This window comes from Salvia hispanica, chromosome 1 (assembly GCF_029641045.1).
Source record: "Salvia hispanica isolate PSC_SH4W2 chromosome 1, Shi_PSC_v1, whole genome shotgun sequence".
Classification (NCBI taxonomy): Eukaryota; Viridiplantae; Streptophyta; class Magnoliopsida; order Lamiales; family Lamiaceae; genus Salvia; species Salvia hispanica.
Window position 1 is genome coordinate 12,711,268 of NC_142692.1, and position 16,693 is coordinate 12,727,960.

Genomic DNA, 16,693 nt, shown 5'->3' on the forward strand with positions numbered 1-16,693 from the left:
GAGGAGTGTCCATCCCCTTCTTTATTTACTGGTCGCCCCCGCCCGGTTGGACAAAAGCGGGCGCAGCGGGCTGCGAGGGGCGAATCCCCCCTATCGCCCCGTGAGGTCCAGTCCTCTGCCCTCCCAGCCGCCCCACTCGAGTACACTCTCCATTCGCATAACCAAACGCGGGCTCAGATGTTACAGGTCTTCCGAGAGTGGAAGAACGCCACTGACCCCACGGAGAAGAGGTTTCTTTACGAGATGCTCGAGAGCATGCGTGCTGATTTAGAGATCGCGAGGTCACGGCTGGGGGGTTCCGACGTGGGCTCAGATACCACGGGCGGCAGCGGCGGCGGCGGCGGCGACGAGGACGAGGACGACGGCGACGGCGATGAGGAGTAGAGAGTGGCGGGGCTCGTGTGTTGAAGCCCTTTTTTTTTTAAAAAAAAATCATGTACTTTTTTTTTAAATCTTTGTACTTTTTTTTTAATGGAATGGATTATTTTTCCCGTATATGTGTCGTAAATTTAATTCCGTAAATGTAGTATATTTTGAATTATTTTTATTGCGGCTGGCCTATGGCTAGCCTAAATCTGATATGGCAGGTGGTTTTTTTAGTGTTGCTGACGTGGCAGGGGAGAGAATGGCTGGCCTAAGCATCATTGCGGATGCTCTAACGCCATCATAAATTCATAATCCAAACCCATTTGAGTTGACAAAAAGAATAATAGAGATTAATTATACTTAATTTGCCAAATAATGTGAATAATTAAATTTTATAAAAACTAAACAATTAGCCCGTGAAAGTTGATAAAATTAACTTATTAATGTTCACTACCATTTAATTAATTTATTTATTTATAACTATCAAAATTTTAGACCATCTATAATCAAACTCAAATCTATTTTTGAGTATATGTGACGCAAAAATATAATTTTACTCCAACCGTTTACACAAATTTTAAAATTTACACATTTTTGAATTTTTATCTTTTTTAAAGTAACCTCATGTTTAGTGTATGATTAAAGAAGATTTATACACCAAAACTCATTTTTGGAGTATGGTTAGGGATGATATCAGAAGCACGGTCAATTTAAATAAAACTTTACTCGTTTATTACGTATTTACTTTAATTTCATCAGTGGCCAATGCAACCAGAGCAACGACTCTCGCCGGAATTCGCATTCAGGCAGACGTACATTCTGAAGAAATGCATCGCGCTTTTGTACTCGTGCGCCACCTCCCTCCCCAAATTGAAGCAGCTCCACGCCTTCTCCGTCCGTCACGGCGTTCCCCTTGCCGACCCCGACATGGGGAAACACCTCATCTTCAAGCTCGTCTCTCTTTCGGCGCCAATGCACTACGCCCGCCAGGTGTTCGACAAAATTCCCCACCCAAATATATTCACCTGGGGCACAATGATCAGAGGATACGCTGAGAGCGACGATCCATCCCCTGCTCTCGAGATGTACCGCCGACTTCGCGGGAGCTCTGCGCACCCCGATACCCATACTTACCCCTTTCTTCTCAAAGCCGTCGCCAAGCTGGCCGTGCTGAGAGAGGGGGAGAAGGTGCATTGCGCCGCGTTGAAAGATGGGTTTTCTTCGCTGATGTTTGTTCAAAACGCCTTGCTTCATTTCTACGGCGCCTGTGGCCGGGTTGAGAGCGCCCTCGAGGTGTTCGATAAAATGCCGGTTAGAGATCTTGTGGCTTGGAATTCTGTGATCAATATGTATGCTGCGAACGGTATGCCAAACGAGGCGTTGACGCTTTACGGAAGAATGGGATTGGACAGTGTCAAACCAGATGGTTTCACTTTAGTTAGCTTGCTCACTGCTTGCTCTGATCTAGGTGCATTGGCCTTAGGCAGGAGGGCTCATGTTTATATGATGAAGGTGGGCTTGGATAAGAATCTGCACGCTGTAAACGCTCTCGTGGTTCACTATACCAAATGTGGCAACATCACGGAGGCGAAGCAGGTCTTTGATGAGATGGAGGAAAGGAGCGTAGTGTCATGGACTGCATTGATTGTAGGGATGGCTGTCAATGGATTCGGTGAGGAAGCACTCGAGCTCTTCAAGGAGATGGAGCAACGGAGATTGGTCCCGACTGAGATTACCTTCGTGGGCGTGCTATATGCTTGCAGCCATTGCGGAATGGTGGATCAAGGGTCTGCATATTTTGACAAGATGTCGAAAGATTATGGCATTGTGCCAAAAATCGAACACTATGGATGCATGGTTGATCTCATGGGCAGAGCGGGCTTAGTGCAGAAGGCATATGACTACATACTCAACATGCCTATACAACCCAATGCTGTGATCTGGAGGACTTTGCTTGGGGCATGCTCGTTGAGTGGGAAACATCTAGAGATAGCAGAGATTGCAAGAGATCAGCTAAGAAAGTTGGATCCCAAACACTGTGGAGACTATGTGCTTCTCTCTAATCTCTACGCAGCTGAAAAGAGATGGTCGGATGTTCACAACGTGAGGCGAGCAATGATGAAAGAGGGGATCAAGAAAGTGCCGGGGCACAGCCTAGTTGAGCTAGGCAACCGGGTGCATGAGTTTGTGATGGGAGATGTATCTCACGCTCAAACGGAGGCTATATACGCTATGCTCTCTGAGATGACGAGGCTGCTTAGGCTGGAGGGCTACGCGCCTCGCACATCGAGCGTGCTTGCTGACATAGAGGAGGAGGAGAAGGAGACTGCTCTTACTTATCATAGTGAGAAGATTGCGATTGCATTTGTGCTTATAAATACGCCACCAAGGACTCTGATTAGGATCGTGAAGAACTTGAGGGTGTGTGGTGATTGCCACCTTGCGATAAAACTGTTGTCCAAGATTTTTGAGAGGGATATTGTTGTGAGGGATATTAGTCGGTTTCATCATTTCAGAGATGGAGCTTGTTCTTGCAAAGATTATTGGTAGTTTTAATGGTGGAGAATGTTTGGGGACTGGTCTTCTGATTTGGTTTTTTGAATGACAGATTATTGGAAGTTTACATTTTACAAAAATAACAATGATCTCCACAGTAAAGTACAACTGACCAAATGCCAGGGTGTGAGCAAGGCAGACAACAGCTACTAGACTAATAGTTTTTGTACATTGAGATGAAATAAAGCCAGAAAAAAACGTGACGTGTTTCAGTGCCAAGGTTTCCAAATCTCAACGAAACATAAGCCAGAGAAGGCAGAGAAGAACAATTACGGCTCCTGCAATCATCGCCTTCATGCGGATATTTTGCAGCCACATTTGCCGACGCAACTGCCTCCCTTGCCTTTGGAAGCTGTCAGCCTGAATAACAATTCTGTAAACATATCAACAGGAAACAGAAGCTCATAATTTTCTATATAAAATGAGATTGAAAAGAGTTCACACCTGGAACTGAAGGTTATCAGTTTTATCCACTAATATTTCAATTTTTTCACCACGATCCAAAACCTGAATGAAAACAAAAGATGCAAATGTTGGTGCTCCATCAATAGTTTTAAATAAGCGTACATAGAGAAATAATAGTATATGGTATCTGATAGAAAAGATAAGAGAAACATGATAAAGAAATCAGTCTTAACATCATCCACAATCCACTTACACTCAAAAACATTACTGAACCCTTTTTTTCTAAAGCGAAGGAGACTCTGACCAGCAATGAAAACAAAAACAATACACTCAGAGATGTTAGGTACCAGGAAATGGTCGACTAAGAACTTAATAACATTTTAGCTTTCACTTGATGATATTATAGGTGGCTAGGTGCTCAATAGCATGCTGAACGGGCTGCATTGCCCATCTCCTCTAAAGTCCAATATTGCCCCATGTTTTCCCACAGTTTCAGGCTACGATCCCCAGCGTCTTCTTCCAAACCACTATCTCCTGCTACCAGTACGCTTTTTACTTGTCACGGCATCATTTGGCATTAGAAGAAAGTCGTGAAATTTTACATTGCAAGAAATGTATAAGACTAAACGGCCAGATAGAGAGCAAGAGAGGTCAGGTTAAAAATTTCACCTGGTAGCACTATTAGCACATTTAAATTTACTTATGAAAATGTTCTCACCAAGTTGGAAATTCACTCAGAAGAATGTTATATACATCAGGATGTTGTAGGATGATAGACATAACAAAATTCTGCTACTAGAAATTTTTAACTGGCAGACCTAACTTCAACAAAAAGAATCCTAACAAAATAACACAAGCTTTTGGAAAGACAGTTACAGTGAATATATTGCCGTCAATGGACCCCAATCAATGTCATAACTCATAAGGTAGTGACGGAGGAGTGACAAGGAGACAAAACGGTAAACTAAGTTCCACAAATTCTACGAGTACTCACATGCACCCAACCATGTACTTATCTACACTTCTAATAACCAAGAATCCAAGAACAAAGAACAGTGAAACCCGACTATTGCTCCTTGACTATAAGTAAAAAGCCTATAACCAAGTTTATCTAAATTGAAATAACTAAAGAATCATTCCTATTCTGACAGAGATTGAATGCCCAAGAACATGCGAATTTCTCATGTGCAGTATGTCTATGCATATGATCCATGTCTTGTGTTTGTGAGAGAGAGAGAGAGAGAGTAAACAAGGCAAGAAGAGCATCCGTTAGTTGGGTCAACTCATCCAATCTAGGAATACTTATTCTTCATTGTGTATGAGCAATAAGATATTATGACTATCGATGACTCAAAAAGTGTTTTATCAATTTTTGGATAAACATTTTACCTATTTGATTGCATCTGAAAGTGATCTTGGAAAGACTAGCTGTGTCCTTGGGCTTATAGCATGCTCTCTTTGTATTTAGGTGTGTTCCCATGTGTATCAGGGAGTGGGGTTGGGGGGGTAAAAGCAATGTCTTATGGGCATATGATTAAATTTTGCAATTTGGATTTCATTGAATCATGAGAAGATACTGGTATAGCATGACTACAACTCCATTGACTAAAGCATCAACTACCTGAATCATATACTACATCTCAGTAACTTACTTTAAACAGATTCAATTGAAAGTTGTACTTTAGAAAACATAAGCATATTAACTGCTCAATGTATCAGAATTTAAAATTTTCCTCAATAGAAGAACAGACTGAAATGTACCTTCTCGATGTTGTCCATCATTATCCCTTTGACCTCTGTTATTTGAGCCTTCAGTTTGGACAGCTTGTTCATTTCCTCTGGATGATTCATACAATACTGCATGTGCTCCTTGAGCTGTGGTCTGGCAGGGAAAACAAAAAGGAAATGAGTTCCAGAATAATGTTAGGATAATAGAACATAGAAGTTTTCATATATGTCCCCAAAATACAACAAAAGGCATATACACACCCAAATTCTCGATCAAGATTGTATGCAATGCTAAACCGGTCTTCAAACAACAGGTCATCTTCATCTTCATCATCGGCTAAAGGGTGTGGATCATCACTCTTGATGCTAGCACCATAGCGCTGCTTGAAGTCATCCTTCACTCTCTCCAAAAATACGAAAGGTATGCTTCTTCCCATCGATTCATCTGCAACAACTAGAAACACTGCACGCCAAAACAAAACACAGCATAATGTAATTTGAGCAGTAAAGTGCACAAGATAAGCATACAAATAAAAACGCACATACCAAATCCACTATCGAGAAGGAAATTGAAAGTGTGACCATCACACGAGTACGTGTACTTGCTGCTGTTAGAAGGAAGCTTTTGCAAGCACTGAACGGCAATTGTGCTGAAGTTTCCAGAGTAAGGAGTGTGCTCTGCTAGCACGACAGTCCCTTTGGCAACGAAGCTATAAATCAAGCCCTTCGGAACCATTATTCAATCTCTAATAGATCCACAATTAAACGCCCACTTTAGCCTAAAAATGTTGAACAGAAACAATCAGCACAAATCCAAATCCATCACTCCCAAAGTCAAATATACAGGAAATGAACAAGGTCCATGAAGCAAATCAGCTCTCGCATAGAAATGATAAATTCAACAATCAGCCATCAAAAGTAATGAACAAAGTTAAATTGAAAACTGTACTGAGTGACGATTATCGAAGCATGCTACTACACCAGATCATATGATTAACAAACAAAGAGAAGAAAAAAAACCTAACACACTAAGCAGAAATGTCGAATAATACAATGCATTCGAAAAAAATTAGAGGACGCCTACCACCAAATAGAGCAAACAGGCACTGAATTAGACAAAAAGTAACAAAAAAAAAAAAAAAACCCGAGCAAATGAGCTCATCTCTTCAGCGGATAGAATGGGCCTATCGATGAGAATAAAAGTCAAAATAATGTTCAGAAGGATCAACGAGACTAGAATAGTAACCTCGAATTGGCGTAGTTAATACGAATTTCGATCGATCGCATACAAGTGTTGCAGAAATAGATTTGATTACGTTGGCGTGAAGCAAATTGAGAAAAGCTCGCCAAAAGAGTTAAAAGAAGAGTAGAAAATTAATTTCTCTTCTGCCCCCCACCTTTTAGATCAGTGCCTCTATTTTGTTTGTTTCTGAAATTCGCTCTTGCCCTCAACTGGCATCGCCCACGTCCGGTTTATTTCGTCATTTACGTTTTGTTTTAAACTTTGGTACATTAGACTTATTCTCGATATTTTAAAAACTGGACCGATAAGCGAACTGACAAAGCTATCAGTTGTAGAACTGAAATACTATAGCATATACCATATAAATATTAAAATTTAATTAAATGTTAAACATAATTATAGGGGGTTGTTCAAATTCATAGCTGAAATTATGTCAAAAATCCATGCAGATCTCCTCCCGTCAATTTATCGATCTAACGAAGTATAAAATGACGCTACACTGTTCATTTTCACCTAAAATAGAGTACATCATCCCTATTTCGATGACCTCCGTCCCCTATGTTCTCTACATCCATCTCCTTAGAGTAATCATCAAAGTCATCTTCATAATCTACTCTTGTCCTCTTCGACCCTGTTCAAAAGTTCATAATAAACGTGAGACTATAATCGCATACTGAACAATATACGTCATATATGTGTTAAAATAAAGACATGATGTAAATGAATAATGTATCTACACACCAATATGAAGACTTATGCCGTTTATATTATTGCCATAGAGGGCATACATTACTACAAAATGAATCCGTTTTAATGTATTAAACTGGGATAAATAATGTAAATTAATGTACACAACAATTCACATTAACGTAGTACAAACATGGCGATATGCTGACTAAGCAATAATGTATACAACAACCTTGAATAATGTAATGACAACTACTAATAGACAACTACAAGTAATGAACATCAATGTACATAACCTTGTACAGTAATGAAATACAAACAAGAGAAACAAAGTATGCTTACCAGCAACAAACGAATCTTTACCTTAAAACTTGAATCTTTTCACGAAAATTCTACGGATCGTCTCGGTGATGTAAACATAAAATTGGACAATTCTAATCGGGCATTTGAGCAACTAATATATATATATAGGAGATGATTGAGAAAATCCCATGTCTAAATTACCCTAATCCGGTCGAAAAATGGAGGCCTCAACTGATCTCAGTAATGTAAGCCAAAAATTCAAACTTTGTACTAGGGGTGAGCAAAAAAACCGAAAACCGAATATCTGAACCGAACCAAACCGAAATTTTAAAATTCGGTTCGATTTTTTCGGTTCGGTTTTAATAATACAAAAAATTTAGTTTTTCGGTTCGGGCGAAAAAAAAACCAAAAACCCGAAAAACTGAATTATATTTTAAATATAATATTATACTATATGTTTATTATATTAATTTAGTATATTATATCATATATATATATATATATATATAGGTTTGTGATCAGTTGAGATTTTTTATGCTAATTGAGAAATGAGATGCAATATCAACCACTCATTTAATAAAAATGAGTGGTCCAGATTTTTCCACATGGAAAATATCTTTAGATTAATTAATTATGAAATGGCAGAATGGTAATATCATGGTATATTTTATTCAATACATATTTTTTTTAATTTTTAATTTTAATTTTTTATTAATTTTTATTTAATTTTTTTTAATTTTTTTAATTTTTTATTTTATTTTCAAGTAAATATACAATTCATGTCAACTACACACATATAATGTCAACTATGTGTACAATCCATGTCAACCACACACACAATTCATGTCAACTACACACATATGATGTCAACTATGTGTACAATCCATGTCAACTACATATACAATTCATGTTTAACTACACAATATAATGTCAACTACATGTAAAATTCATGTCAAATACTCTCTCCGTCCCACATTTATAGTCACAATTAGTTAGGGCACGGGTTTTTAAGGAATTGGTGGAGTGTGTAATTAATGAAGTGAGATGGAAGAGTGAGATGATGGACTGTGTAATAAATGAAGTGAGATGATGAAGTGTATAATAAATGAAGTGAGTTGGTTGAAGGTGGGTCCCTCTTTGACTTTTTGGTTTTTTATTTTTGTTTTGGTTTATTTTTGTATTGATAATGACATTTGGGTGTAATATTAGTGAATAATGGGGTAAAATTTTATGTCCAAATATGGAAAATTCTAAATGTGACTATAAATGTGGGACGGACTTTTATGGCAAAATGTGACTATAAAACTGGGACGGAGGGAGTAGTATTTATTGAATAAAGTTGTTGACATTTGATGTGTAGTTGACATGAATTGTATATATAGTTGACAAAAAAAATGAAATTATTTATAAAAAAAATAAAAAAAAATAAAAAATAATAATAATAAAATTAATAAAATTACAATTACGCCCCCTAGTTGACATAAACTACATGCTGTTGACATTTCACAAATATTCTGGATGAGTGGCTGAGATTGCGTCTCAATTCTCAATTAGGTTCATAAATCTCAACCTAACAAGACCCTATATATATATAATATTCTTTTCATATATTTTTATATAATACGTATTATATATATTATGTTAATTTTAAATTATATACATTTATATTCTATTAGTATATATAAAATAAAATAAATTAAATATATTAAAAAATACTATTTTTTCGATTTTTCAATTTTTTCTTTTAAATTCCGATTTTTTTCGGTTCGGTTCGGTTTTTTAAGTTTGGTTTTCAGTTTTTCGGTTTTCTGTTTTTCGGTTTCAATTTTAGCCTAAATTCGGTTTTTCGGGTTCGGTTCGGTTTGGGCGAAAAACCGAACCGAAACCCGAATGCACACCCCTACTTTGTACTATATTAGTCGAATCAATGCAAAACGGTGCAAAATAAAACAACCTCAATCACCTCAAAATTGTAAACGCCCAATTTATGACTGAGCCAAGTCTGTAAAGGGTTTTGGGTCGATTGTACCGCTGCCGTGCAAAGTGGAGAAGGAATCATCTAGGGCCGGCAATGATAAATTGAGAGTTGGGGAATGTAGTGATAACAAGAAGACTAGGGTTGGATGTGTAGAGATTTTTAGGGAACTAGGTTTTGTGTCGAATAGGCTGCTTTGGTTGAAATTAATTGACGCTTATTTCAGAGCTTCCATTTTGAAAACCGTCTGATTTAGTAGATGTTCTTAAAATACCCCTATAACGTAATTCGGAACTCATAATAATGTAACACAGAGAAGGATGTATATTATAAATTTGAACTGTCCATCCAGTTAATCCTAAAGCTGAAAATACATTTGACCTTAACATTTTAGGGTTACTTGAACCTTAATGCTCTCCATAGTATAAAGTAGTATTAAAGTCAATTAATTAGTTTATTGGAATATATAACTAATGAATTATTAGTTAATGGAGCTAAATATTACCAATTCAAATAATATTTTTCCTGAGTGTAATTAAATAAAATTATTAAACTTACAATACGTTGAACTTTTTGGAACCTATTTTATTACTACATATAAGGGGGCTTTGAATTTAGTTTTTCCATTAAATATTTTAATTATTGCATAAATTTTTCATTGTATGTATTAATATTTTAAATAGAGTTAAAATTATCAAAAATGACCATTTACTTATATCAAATCCATGTGTTACTTTTAAAAACTAGCTATTAGAGTAAATGGCAAGGAGTTTTAAGAAAAATATTAAATGTTTTATTTTTAGTAAAAAAAAATAATTCAATTTTGTTGAGATATTCCTGAAAGAATTACAACTCAACTTAATTGGACGAATGAAGTATCAAGTATATATTAGTGGATATATTATCAAAAACTTAATTGGACGAATGAAGTATTATATATTTGTGGAGGGGAGTGTTATATTGCTAACTCATAACTTAATTGTTAACTACAACTAAATAATAGCCATTATATATTCAAATTAAGGGCTTAGATCATTAATCTCTAAATGTCAATACGATCAACGAAAAACGTCAATAAGACCATAGGATTAATTCCAAAAAATATCAATATGGGTATTAATGTCAAAATTTGAAAAAAAAATCAAAATTTTTTAATTTTTTCGTACAGCAGAAATGTCAACATACTATATAAAATACGTTAATATAATACATGTAGAATGCCAATATAAGCAATGGCTTAACATTCTTAAAGCATTGTATTGACATTCTCAAAACACTATATTGACATTTTCATCCAAAACCCTAATTTGGAGTTTTTTTTATCTTTTTTATTTTATTAATAAAAACAAAAATGACACGTGGCAAATTATAGACCACACGTTTTCTAAAATCCTATAGCCTTAAATTAGTTATAGTTAGCAATTAAATGATTAGTTAGCAATTGATCACTCCCATATTAGGAGATATATTATCAAAAGTCTTCCATTATGATTATACCATATAGCTATGGACTAATGATGCTAATAAAATTGTCCAAAAAATAGTTAAAAGGGTAAAAGTGTCAAAGAATGATGCAAAAGTCCTTCCTATATGATTATACCATATGGCTATGGACTAATGATGCTAATAAAATTGTCCACTCATCTATGAACTAAATTTAATGAATTTTTTATATTAGAAACATAAAAGTTTGTTACTCACAATAAGAGCACTCCCAATGGTGCCGGTTAAAAGTCGGCGTTTTTCCACCGTCTATCGCCGAGTTATCACCGACCAATGGGAGAGGTCGGCGATAATTCGGCGATTTTTCCTCCCGTTTTATCGCCAACCGGCGAAAAATCGCCGAATTATCGCCGACCACTGTGGGCGATAATTCGGCGAAAAATATATTTTTTGTTTTTTTTTTTTTAATTTCCCCCCTATAAATACACACCTCTTCATTCTCTCCCCATCCTCATCCCTTTTCTCTCTTCATTCTCTCCTCATCCTCATTCCTTTTCTCTCTTCATTTATTTTCTCTCTCTCCATTCCTGTACTATTTTTTTTATTAATTTTCGTCGTTGTAATGTTTACCCGTGTTTAATACAACGAACTTTATTACTATTATTTGTTTTGTCTTATAAATTAAATTAGCTAGCTTTATTATATACAAAAATAAAACAATTAAATTAGTGATGATGTAAAAATGAAATGTTGAGTTAGGGAGAAATAAGGGAGAAATAAAGGAGAAACCATTGGAGCAGTTTGCTAAAAGTTGGCTAAAAACTGGGGATAAATTATGGTGCTGATGTGGCGCTGATGTGACAGGAGTTAGGGAGAAATAAGGGAGGTTTTAGGGAAACTGTTGAGAATGCTCTAAATAAAGTCTTAATTCTTGAGAAAATTAAAACGGCTACATATTGAACCCAACAAGAACCCAACAAAAGATGCATTAAGAGAAATAAATTAAAACTAATAAAATGATTTTGAGTTAAAATGATTTTGGGGAATTTGTATTTGAGTTAAAAACAAATAAAATGATTTTTTAAATAGAAATAAGGAATTGTTTTTGAATTATTTCTTTGTTTTAAAAAACAATTAGTAATACAGAAATATAAAATGTGATACACGAGGTTGTTGGCCTAGACATGGCCAAACCAAACCGGCCCACCGGTTAACCGCCGGTTGTGAACCGGCGGAACCGGAACCGGACGACGGTTCCGGTTCGAAATCCGGTTACGGTTCGACATACGGTTCGGTTACGGTTCAACAAAATTCGAAACCGGAACCGGCGGTTAACCACCGGTTCGCCGGTTAACCGCCGATTAACCGGAAATAAATGGTCATCGCCGGTAGGTTCGTAGGGTTGCAGGGGTAGGGTCGGAAAAGGACGGTTAACCGCCGGTTTTCGGTCAGAAACCGGCGGTTCGTGTCGGAAAACCGGCGGTTTCTGACACAAAACCGCCGGTTGGGGGGTAGGGTTGCAGGCGTAGGGCGTAGGGTTGCAGCGTAGGCCTGAAAAGGTGTCGGAAACTGCCGGTTTCTGACCAAAAACCGGCGGTTCCGACCGTTTTCAAAATTTGAATTTCAAAATTTAAATTTAAGTTGAGCTCAAGTCCTTTTCCTTTTTTTTCTTTTTTTTTTTCTAATTGTTTCAACTTTACTTTTAATATATTTTTTTAAAATTGTAATTTTGTATCTATATTTTAAATTCAAGTGTATAGTTGTATACTTGTATTGTTGTATTTTGTAACTTGTAAGTTGTAACTTGTAATTGTATTGTAGAAATTTACATTCAAAGTTTCAAATCAATAAAATTGCAATTCTTTATCGTTATCAATTTCTCTTTGAATTGTACTATAGAATTTAGAAGTAATAACTATAAGATTTAAAAAAAAAAAAAAAAAAAAAAAAACCGGAACTGAACCGGAACCGGCGAAAAACCGGCGGTTATTAACCGGAACCGAAACCGCCGTGACCGCCGGTTAAACCGGAATCGGAACCGTCATAGCCAGGCCGGTTACGGTTCAAGCATGTCATGAACCGGAACCGCCGGTTCCGAACCGGAACCGGCGGTTTTACGAACCGTGGCCACGTCAGTTGGCCCAACCGAACTTCTTTAATTCAATACCCTAGCTACCCATCTGAATACTCACCGATTACTTAATCGCATTTTATTAGGAAACTATCGGATCCTATGCATCGTGGACATTTGATAGCGCTATAATTATACATATATATATTTTACATTTTAATACTTTAAATAAATACTTCGTATTAAGAGTATTCGAACTCCAAATACTATGGTTTTTTTATTCTTCTTCAAAGCGGGCACCAGGCACAGTTTTGTCATGGTCCCCAGTTTTTTGACCTTGCATGACAATAATAAATGTATTCGATATACATGTATATAGTTTTCCTCAATTCCTAGGTATTAGTACATCTGTACTTATACAATATATTTGGATAGACTACTAGATCATATATTCATGTCTTCTTTCTCTACAATGTTAATCTATTTATATCTACTTATTATAGGAGTAATTATTACTACTACATTGTGTTTTTCCTTTTGAAGTAGTACTACTACTCAACGTCTTGATCTAAAAGATATAAGAAAAAATAAAAACTCAATTCATACGAAAACATATTTAGAAATAAATAAATAAAATTGATTCTCTGTTAATGTTGATTTTATTATTTAAAACTTACAGCAAGTATACTAACCATACATCTTGGTAGTTACTAATGGTTAGGTGTCAATGGGTTCGTGATAGATAGTAGGCAATTAGGTATAAATAAATAGCCTCCAAAAACCCATATAGAAATGACCTCCCTTGTGCCTCAAACAAATATTACTCCTTAACCAGATCAAGACAGAATATTTCTCGATCCACTCTTTTTGGCGTATCAAATAATGAAATAATTAGGTTTGCCGCTTCAATTATTAAATAACAATCTCATAACAAAAAAAAGATTAAAAGAGATATGAACATACTTTTCCAAGTTTGAAGCACATGTGTAGTGGTAATATTAAATTTTCCCCGAAAATTGCATATATAAACAATAGAAAACGAGTAGTTGGGATGGCGAACAAGTACAAAAGCAAGGAAAACGCCACCATTCTTCCCTCAAACTGAAACCAAAGCATTCCACACAAAATGGGTCAAGAAATCAACCCCCAAACCAACGGCTTCCACCACCACCTAAACGGCGACCGCCCTGACCTCCTGGTCCTCCGCCCCGGCCTCCTCTTCAAGGTGTTCGAGCAGGAATTCCTCGCCAAATTCAACGTCCTCAAAGCCTTCGAGTCCCCTCTCCCCCTCGACAAGTACCTCCGCGACCACGCTCAGTCGGCTCGCGCCATCCTCTGCGAGGCCATCGTCACGCGGATCACGGCCGACCTCCTCCTCCAGCTCCCGGCGCTCCAGCTCGTCGTCGCCGACGGCACCGGCGTCAACCACATCGACCTCGCCGAGTGCCACCGCCGCGGCATCTCCGTCACCAACACCGGCGACGTCTTCTCCGAGGACACCGCCGACTACGGCGTCGGCCTGCTCATCGACGTCCTGCGCCGCATCAGCCGCGCCGACGCCTTTGTCCGCCGCGGCTCCTGGCCCCTCACCCCCGAGTTCCCGGTCGGTCGCAAGGTACTTCTTTTTAAAAATCACTTTCTATTACATTTCTTAGACAAGTCAAGCAGACTTAATTAATTGTGTAATTATGTAAAACAACTGGTGTCATGTGGCGAGAAAGTCATTGTGGATGTTGTCAAAATTGAGGAGTAATGACGATAATTGAAATTGGAATAAATTCAGGTAGGAGGCAAAAGAGTTGGAATAGTAGGTTTGGGCAACATCGGCACCAAATTAGCAAAAAGGGTGGAGGCGTTCGGGTGCAAAGTCTCATACAATTCAAGAACCAAGAAGCAATCGGCGCCCTACGATTTCTATCCGACGGTGGTGGACCTCGCATCGCAATCCGACATCTTAATAATTTGTTGCTCGCTCACCGATAAAACACGTCACATCATAAACGCGGAGGTGCTAAATGCGCTAGGAAAGAATGGCATCCTGATCAACATAGGGCGAGGCCCCATTGTTGATGAGGAGACACTGGTCAAGTACTTGGTCGACGCCAAGATCGCCGGCGCAGCCATGGATGTCTACGAGAATGAGCCACGTGTCCCGTCGGAGCTCTTCGGGCTGGACAACGTGGTGTTGTCGCCTCATCGCGGGGCCTTCACCGAGGAAGCCTTCTTCGACGCCTTCAAGATTGTGATGGGGAATTTAGACGCCTTCTTCGCCAATAAATCTTTGCTCACTCCCCTTACTACTAATGAATGATTCCTTTTCTAAAAAAATTAATTATCAACATTGTATTTAATTTTTGCCAGCTATCATCATGTAGATGCTATTGCTTAATTTGCTTTCATTTTCTGTGATTAGGTTTTGGGAAAAGTATACTGGATTTGGAAAGAAAAGTGACGAAATATCCTGTTTGAATTTATATTCATAATGAAAAGCCTTAAAACTGGTACTAATATTTACTCCTATATTTCATCTGCATATTGCTACTTTTATGGGATCGTTATTTTGGAGCTTTCATGTTTTATTTGAATCCTAATACTGCCTAAATTGGGACCGCAAAATGAAGCGTAAATATATATATTATGGACCACCACCGGCCGGTATTGCTACAAATTTGATCACTATCGAGAATGCGAAGGCCTGTATTTTAGTACTCCCTCCGTCATTAGATCAACTTTCCTTTTTGGGATGTCCCAACATATTAGACTCATTTCCTTTTTTAGCAAAAAGCATCTATCTTATTTTATTTTTCACCTACTTTTTTCTCTCTTCTCTCCCCTACTTTTTCCCTCTCTCATAATTTACTCTCTCCACTTTAACTATTTAAATATCAATTCCTTAAATCATGTGCCCAAAAGAAGTGAGTCTAATACTCTGGGACGGAGTGAGTAAGTATTATTAATAGTATACACGGCCAGTCGGTGAAAGAGAGAAAAAGTGGAAACAATCGATCACTATCATGCAGTTTGATAGAAATCGGCAAGAAAATTTAATTAGAAATTGGGGTTAGTTGGAAGCACGTGTTTGAGCGGTAGTAGGTGAGTGTGGCTGCTGTTGTGATTCAATATCCTTGTGTGTTTCATAGCAACCTTGTTGGAACGTAGTCAATTTTAGTGGATCTATTTATTAAAATTATGGAGTAGTAGTTCACGTTGTGCAAATACAAGTTTGTATCATAATAAAATTGGAATATTTATTAACCTTTAAGCAAATTAAAACACTTACGGTTTATGTTAATGGTAGTATTTTGGTGGTCTATACTGTATAAATTTATCAATTATCAAAATAATCTTCAAAAAAAAAGAAGAATCATCTAGCGCCACCTCACAACCAACTCTATATACACCCCCACAAAATAAGATCACACATTTCTGCGTATCAATATACGTGTGGGGGTGGCGAATGAGAATTTTATATTTCTCATTCATGATAAGGTATAAGCAATAGCTATTATTAACCTATATGGTAAATAACTAGTTCCACTTCTTAACCAAGTTTGGAATGTTCCTTTTTCCATATATGTTGGCTCAACTGCCAGTCCACCACCTAATCCATCCTTTCAATTAATTATAACTTATGACATTTCTTTATTTTATTATGGTTGGTGAAAATATAGCAAATGGTTTAATCCCGTTATGATTCAAAAAATAGGTTATTTATGATTTCGTAACATAAAAATATTCCTTTAATGTAACACATTTTTAGAATGTCTTTTCAAAGTGTAATTTTTTAAAATAGATAACTGTCTTCTTTGGTACGCGAATTCTGTCAAGGTATCACTTTTAATTCGTAACGTTTTAAAATAAAATATGAAGTTCATACACTTTAATTTAATATCATATGAGCTATTTTTCACTATTT

At 37.0% G+C, this 16,693-nt stretch overlaps 3 protein-coding genes across 3 annotated transcripts; 2 read left to right on the forward strand and 1 right to left on the reverse strand.

Annotated features, from left to right (window-relative positions):
- The first annotated feature begins 1,059 nt into the window (after nt 1–1,059).
- Nucleotides 1,060–2,928, forward strand: LOC125222636 (Tetratricopeptide repeat (TPR)-like superfamily protein). The gene has a single exon (XM_048125358.2). It carries the CDS (start codon nt 1,132–1,134, stop codon nt 2,914–2,916), a length of 1,785 nt encoding a protein of 594 aa, XP_047981315.1. The 5' UTR covers nt 1,060–1,131; the 3' UTR covers nt 2,917–2,928.
- A 47-nt stretch (nt 2,929–2,975) lies between these two features.
- LOC125222637 (vesicle-associated membrane protein 727-like) lies at nt 2,976–6,464 on the reverse strand. Its single transcript, XM_048125360.2, has 6 exons — nt 6,302–6,464; nt 5,602–5,834; nt 5,317–5,518; nt 5,089–5,209; nt 3,367–3,429; nt 2,976–3,282 (listed from the first exon to the last, which is right to left on the reverse strand). Exons 2-6 carry the CDS (start codon nt 5,789–5,791, stop codon nt 3,154–3,156), a joined length of 705 nt encoding a protein of 234 aa, XP_047981317.1. The 5' UTR covers nt 5,792–5,834; nt 6,302–6,464; the 3' UTR covers nt 2,976–3,153.
- A 7,356-nt stretch (nt 6,465–13,820) lies between these two features.
- Nucleotides 13,821–15,297, forward strand: LOC125185214 (phenylpyruvate reductase-like). The gene is made up of 2 exons (XM_048081713.2): nt 13,821–14,392; nt 14,561–15,297. The coding sequence occupies exons 1-2, from the start codon at nt 13,904–13,906 to the stop codon at nt 15,086–15,088; spliced, it is 1,017 nt and encodes a 338-aa protein (XP_047937670.1). The 5' UTR covers nt 13,821–13,903; the 3' UTR covers nt 15,089–15,297.
- The last annotated feature ends 1,396 nt before the right edge of the window (nt 15,298–16,693 follow it).

Bases quoted from the DNA above. Each gene is read 5' to 3' on its own strand.
- LOC125222637 (XM_048125360.2), bottom strand. From the start codon at position 5,791: ATGGTTCCGAAGGGCTTGATTTATAGCTTCGTTGCCAAAGGGACTGTC. The intron at 5,519-5,601 runs GTATGTGCGTTT...TTTGGCGTGCAG, and splicing joins CCTTCTCGATAGTGGATTTG to TGTTTCTAGTTGTTGCAGAT. The intron at 3,283-3,366 runs GTGTGAACTCTT...ATTGTTATTCAG, and splicing joins CTGATAACCTTCAGTTCCAG to GCTGACAGCTTCCAAAGGCA.
- LOC125222636 (XM_048125358.2), top strand. From the start codon at position 1,132: ATGCAACCAGAGCAACGACTCTCGCCGGAATTCGCATTCAGGCAGACG.
- LOC125185214 (XM_048081713.2), top strand. From the start codon at position 13,904: ATGGGTCAAGAAATCAACCCCCAAACCAACGGCTTCCACCACCACCTA. The intron at 14,393-14,560 runs GTACTTCTTTTT...GAATAAATTCAG, and splicing joins AGTTCCCGGTCGGTCGCAAG to GTAGGAGGCAAAAGAGTTGG.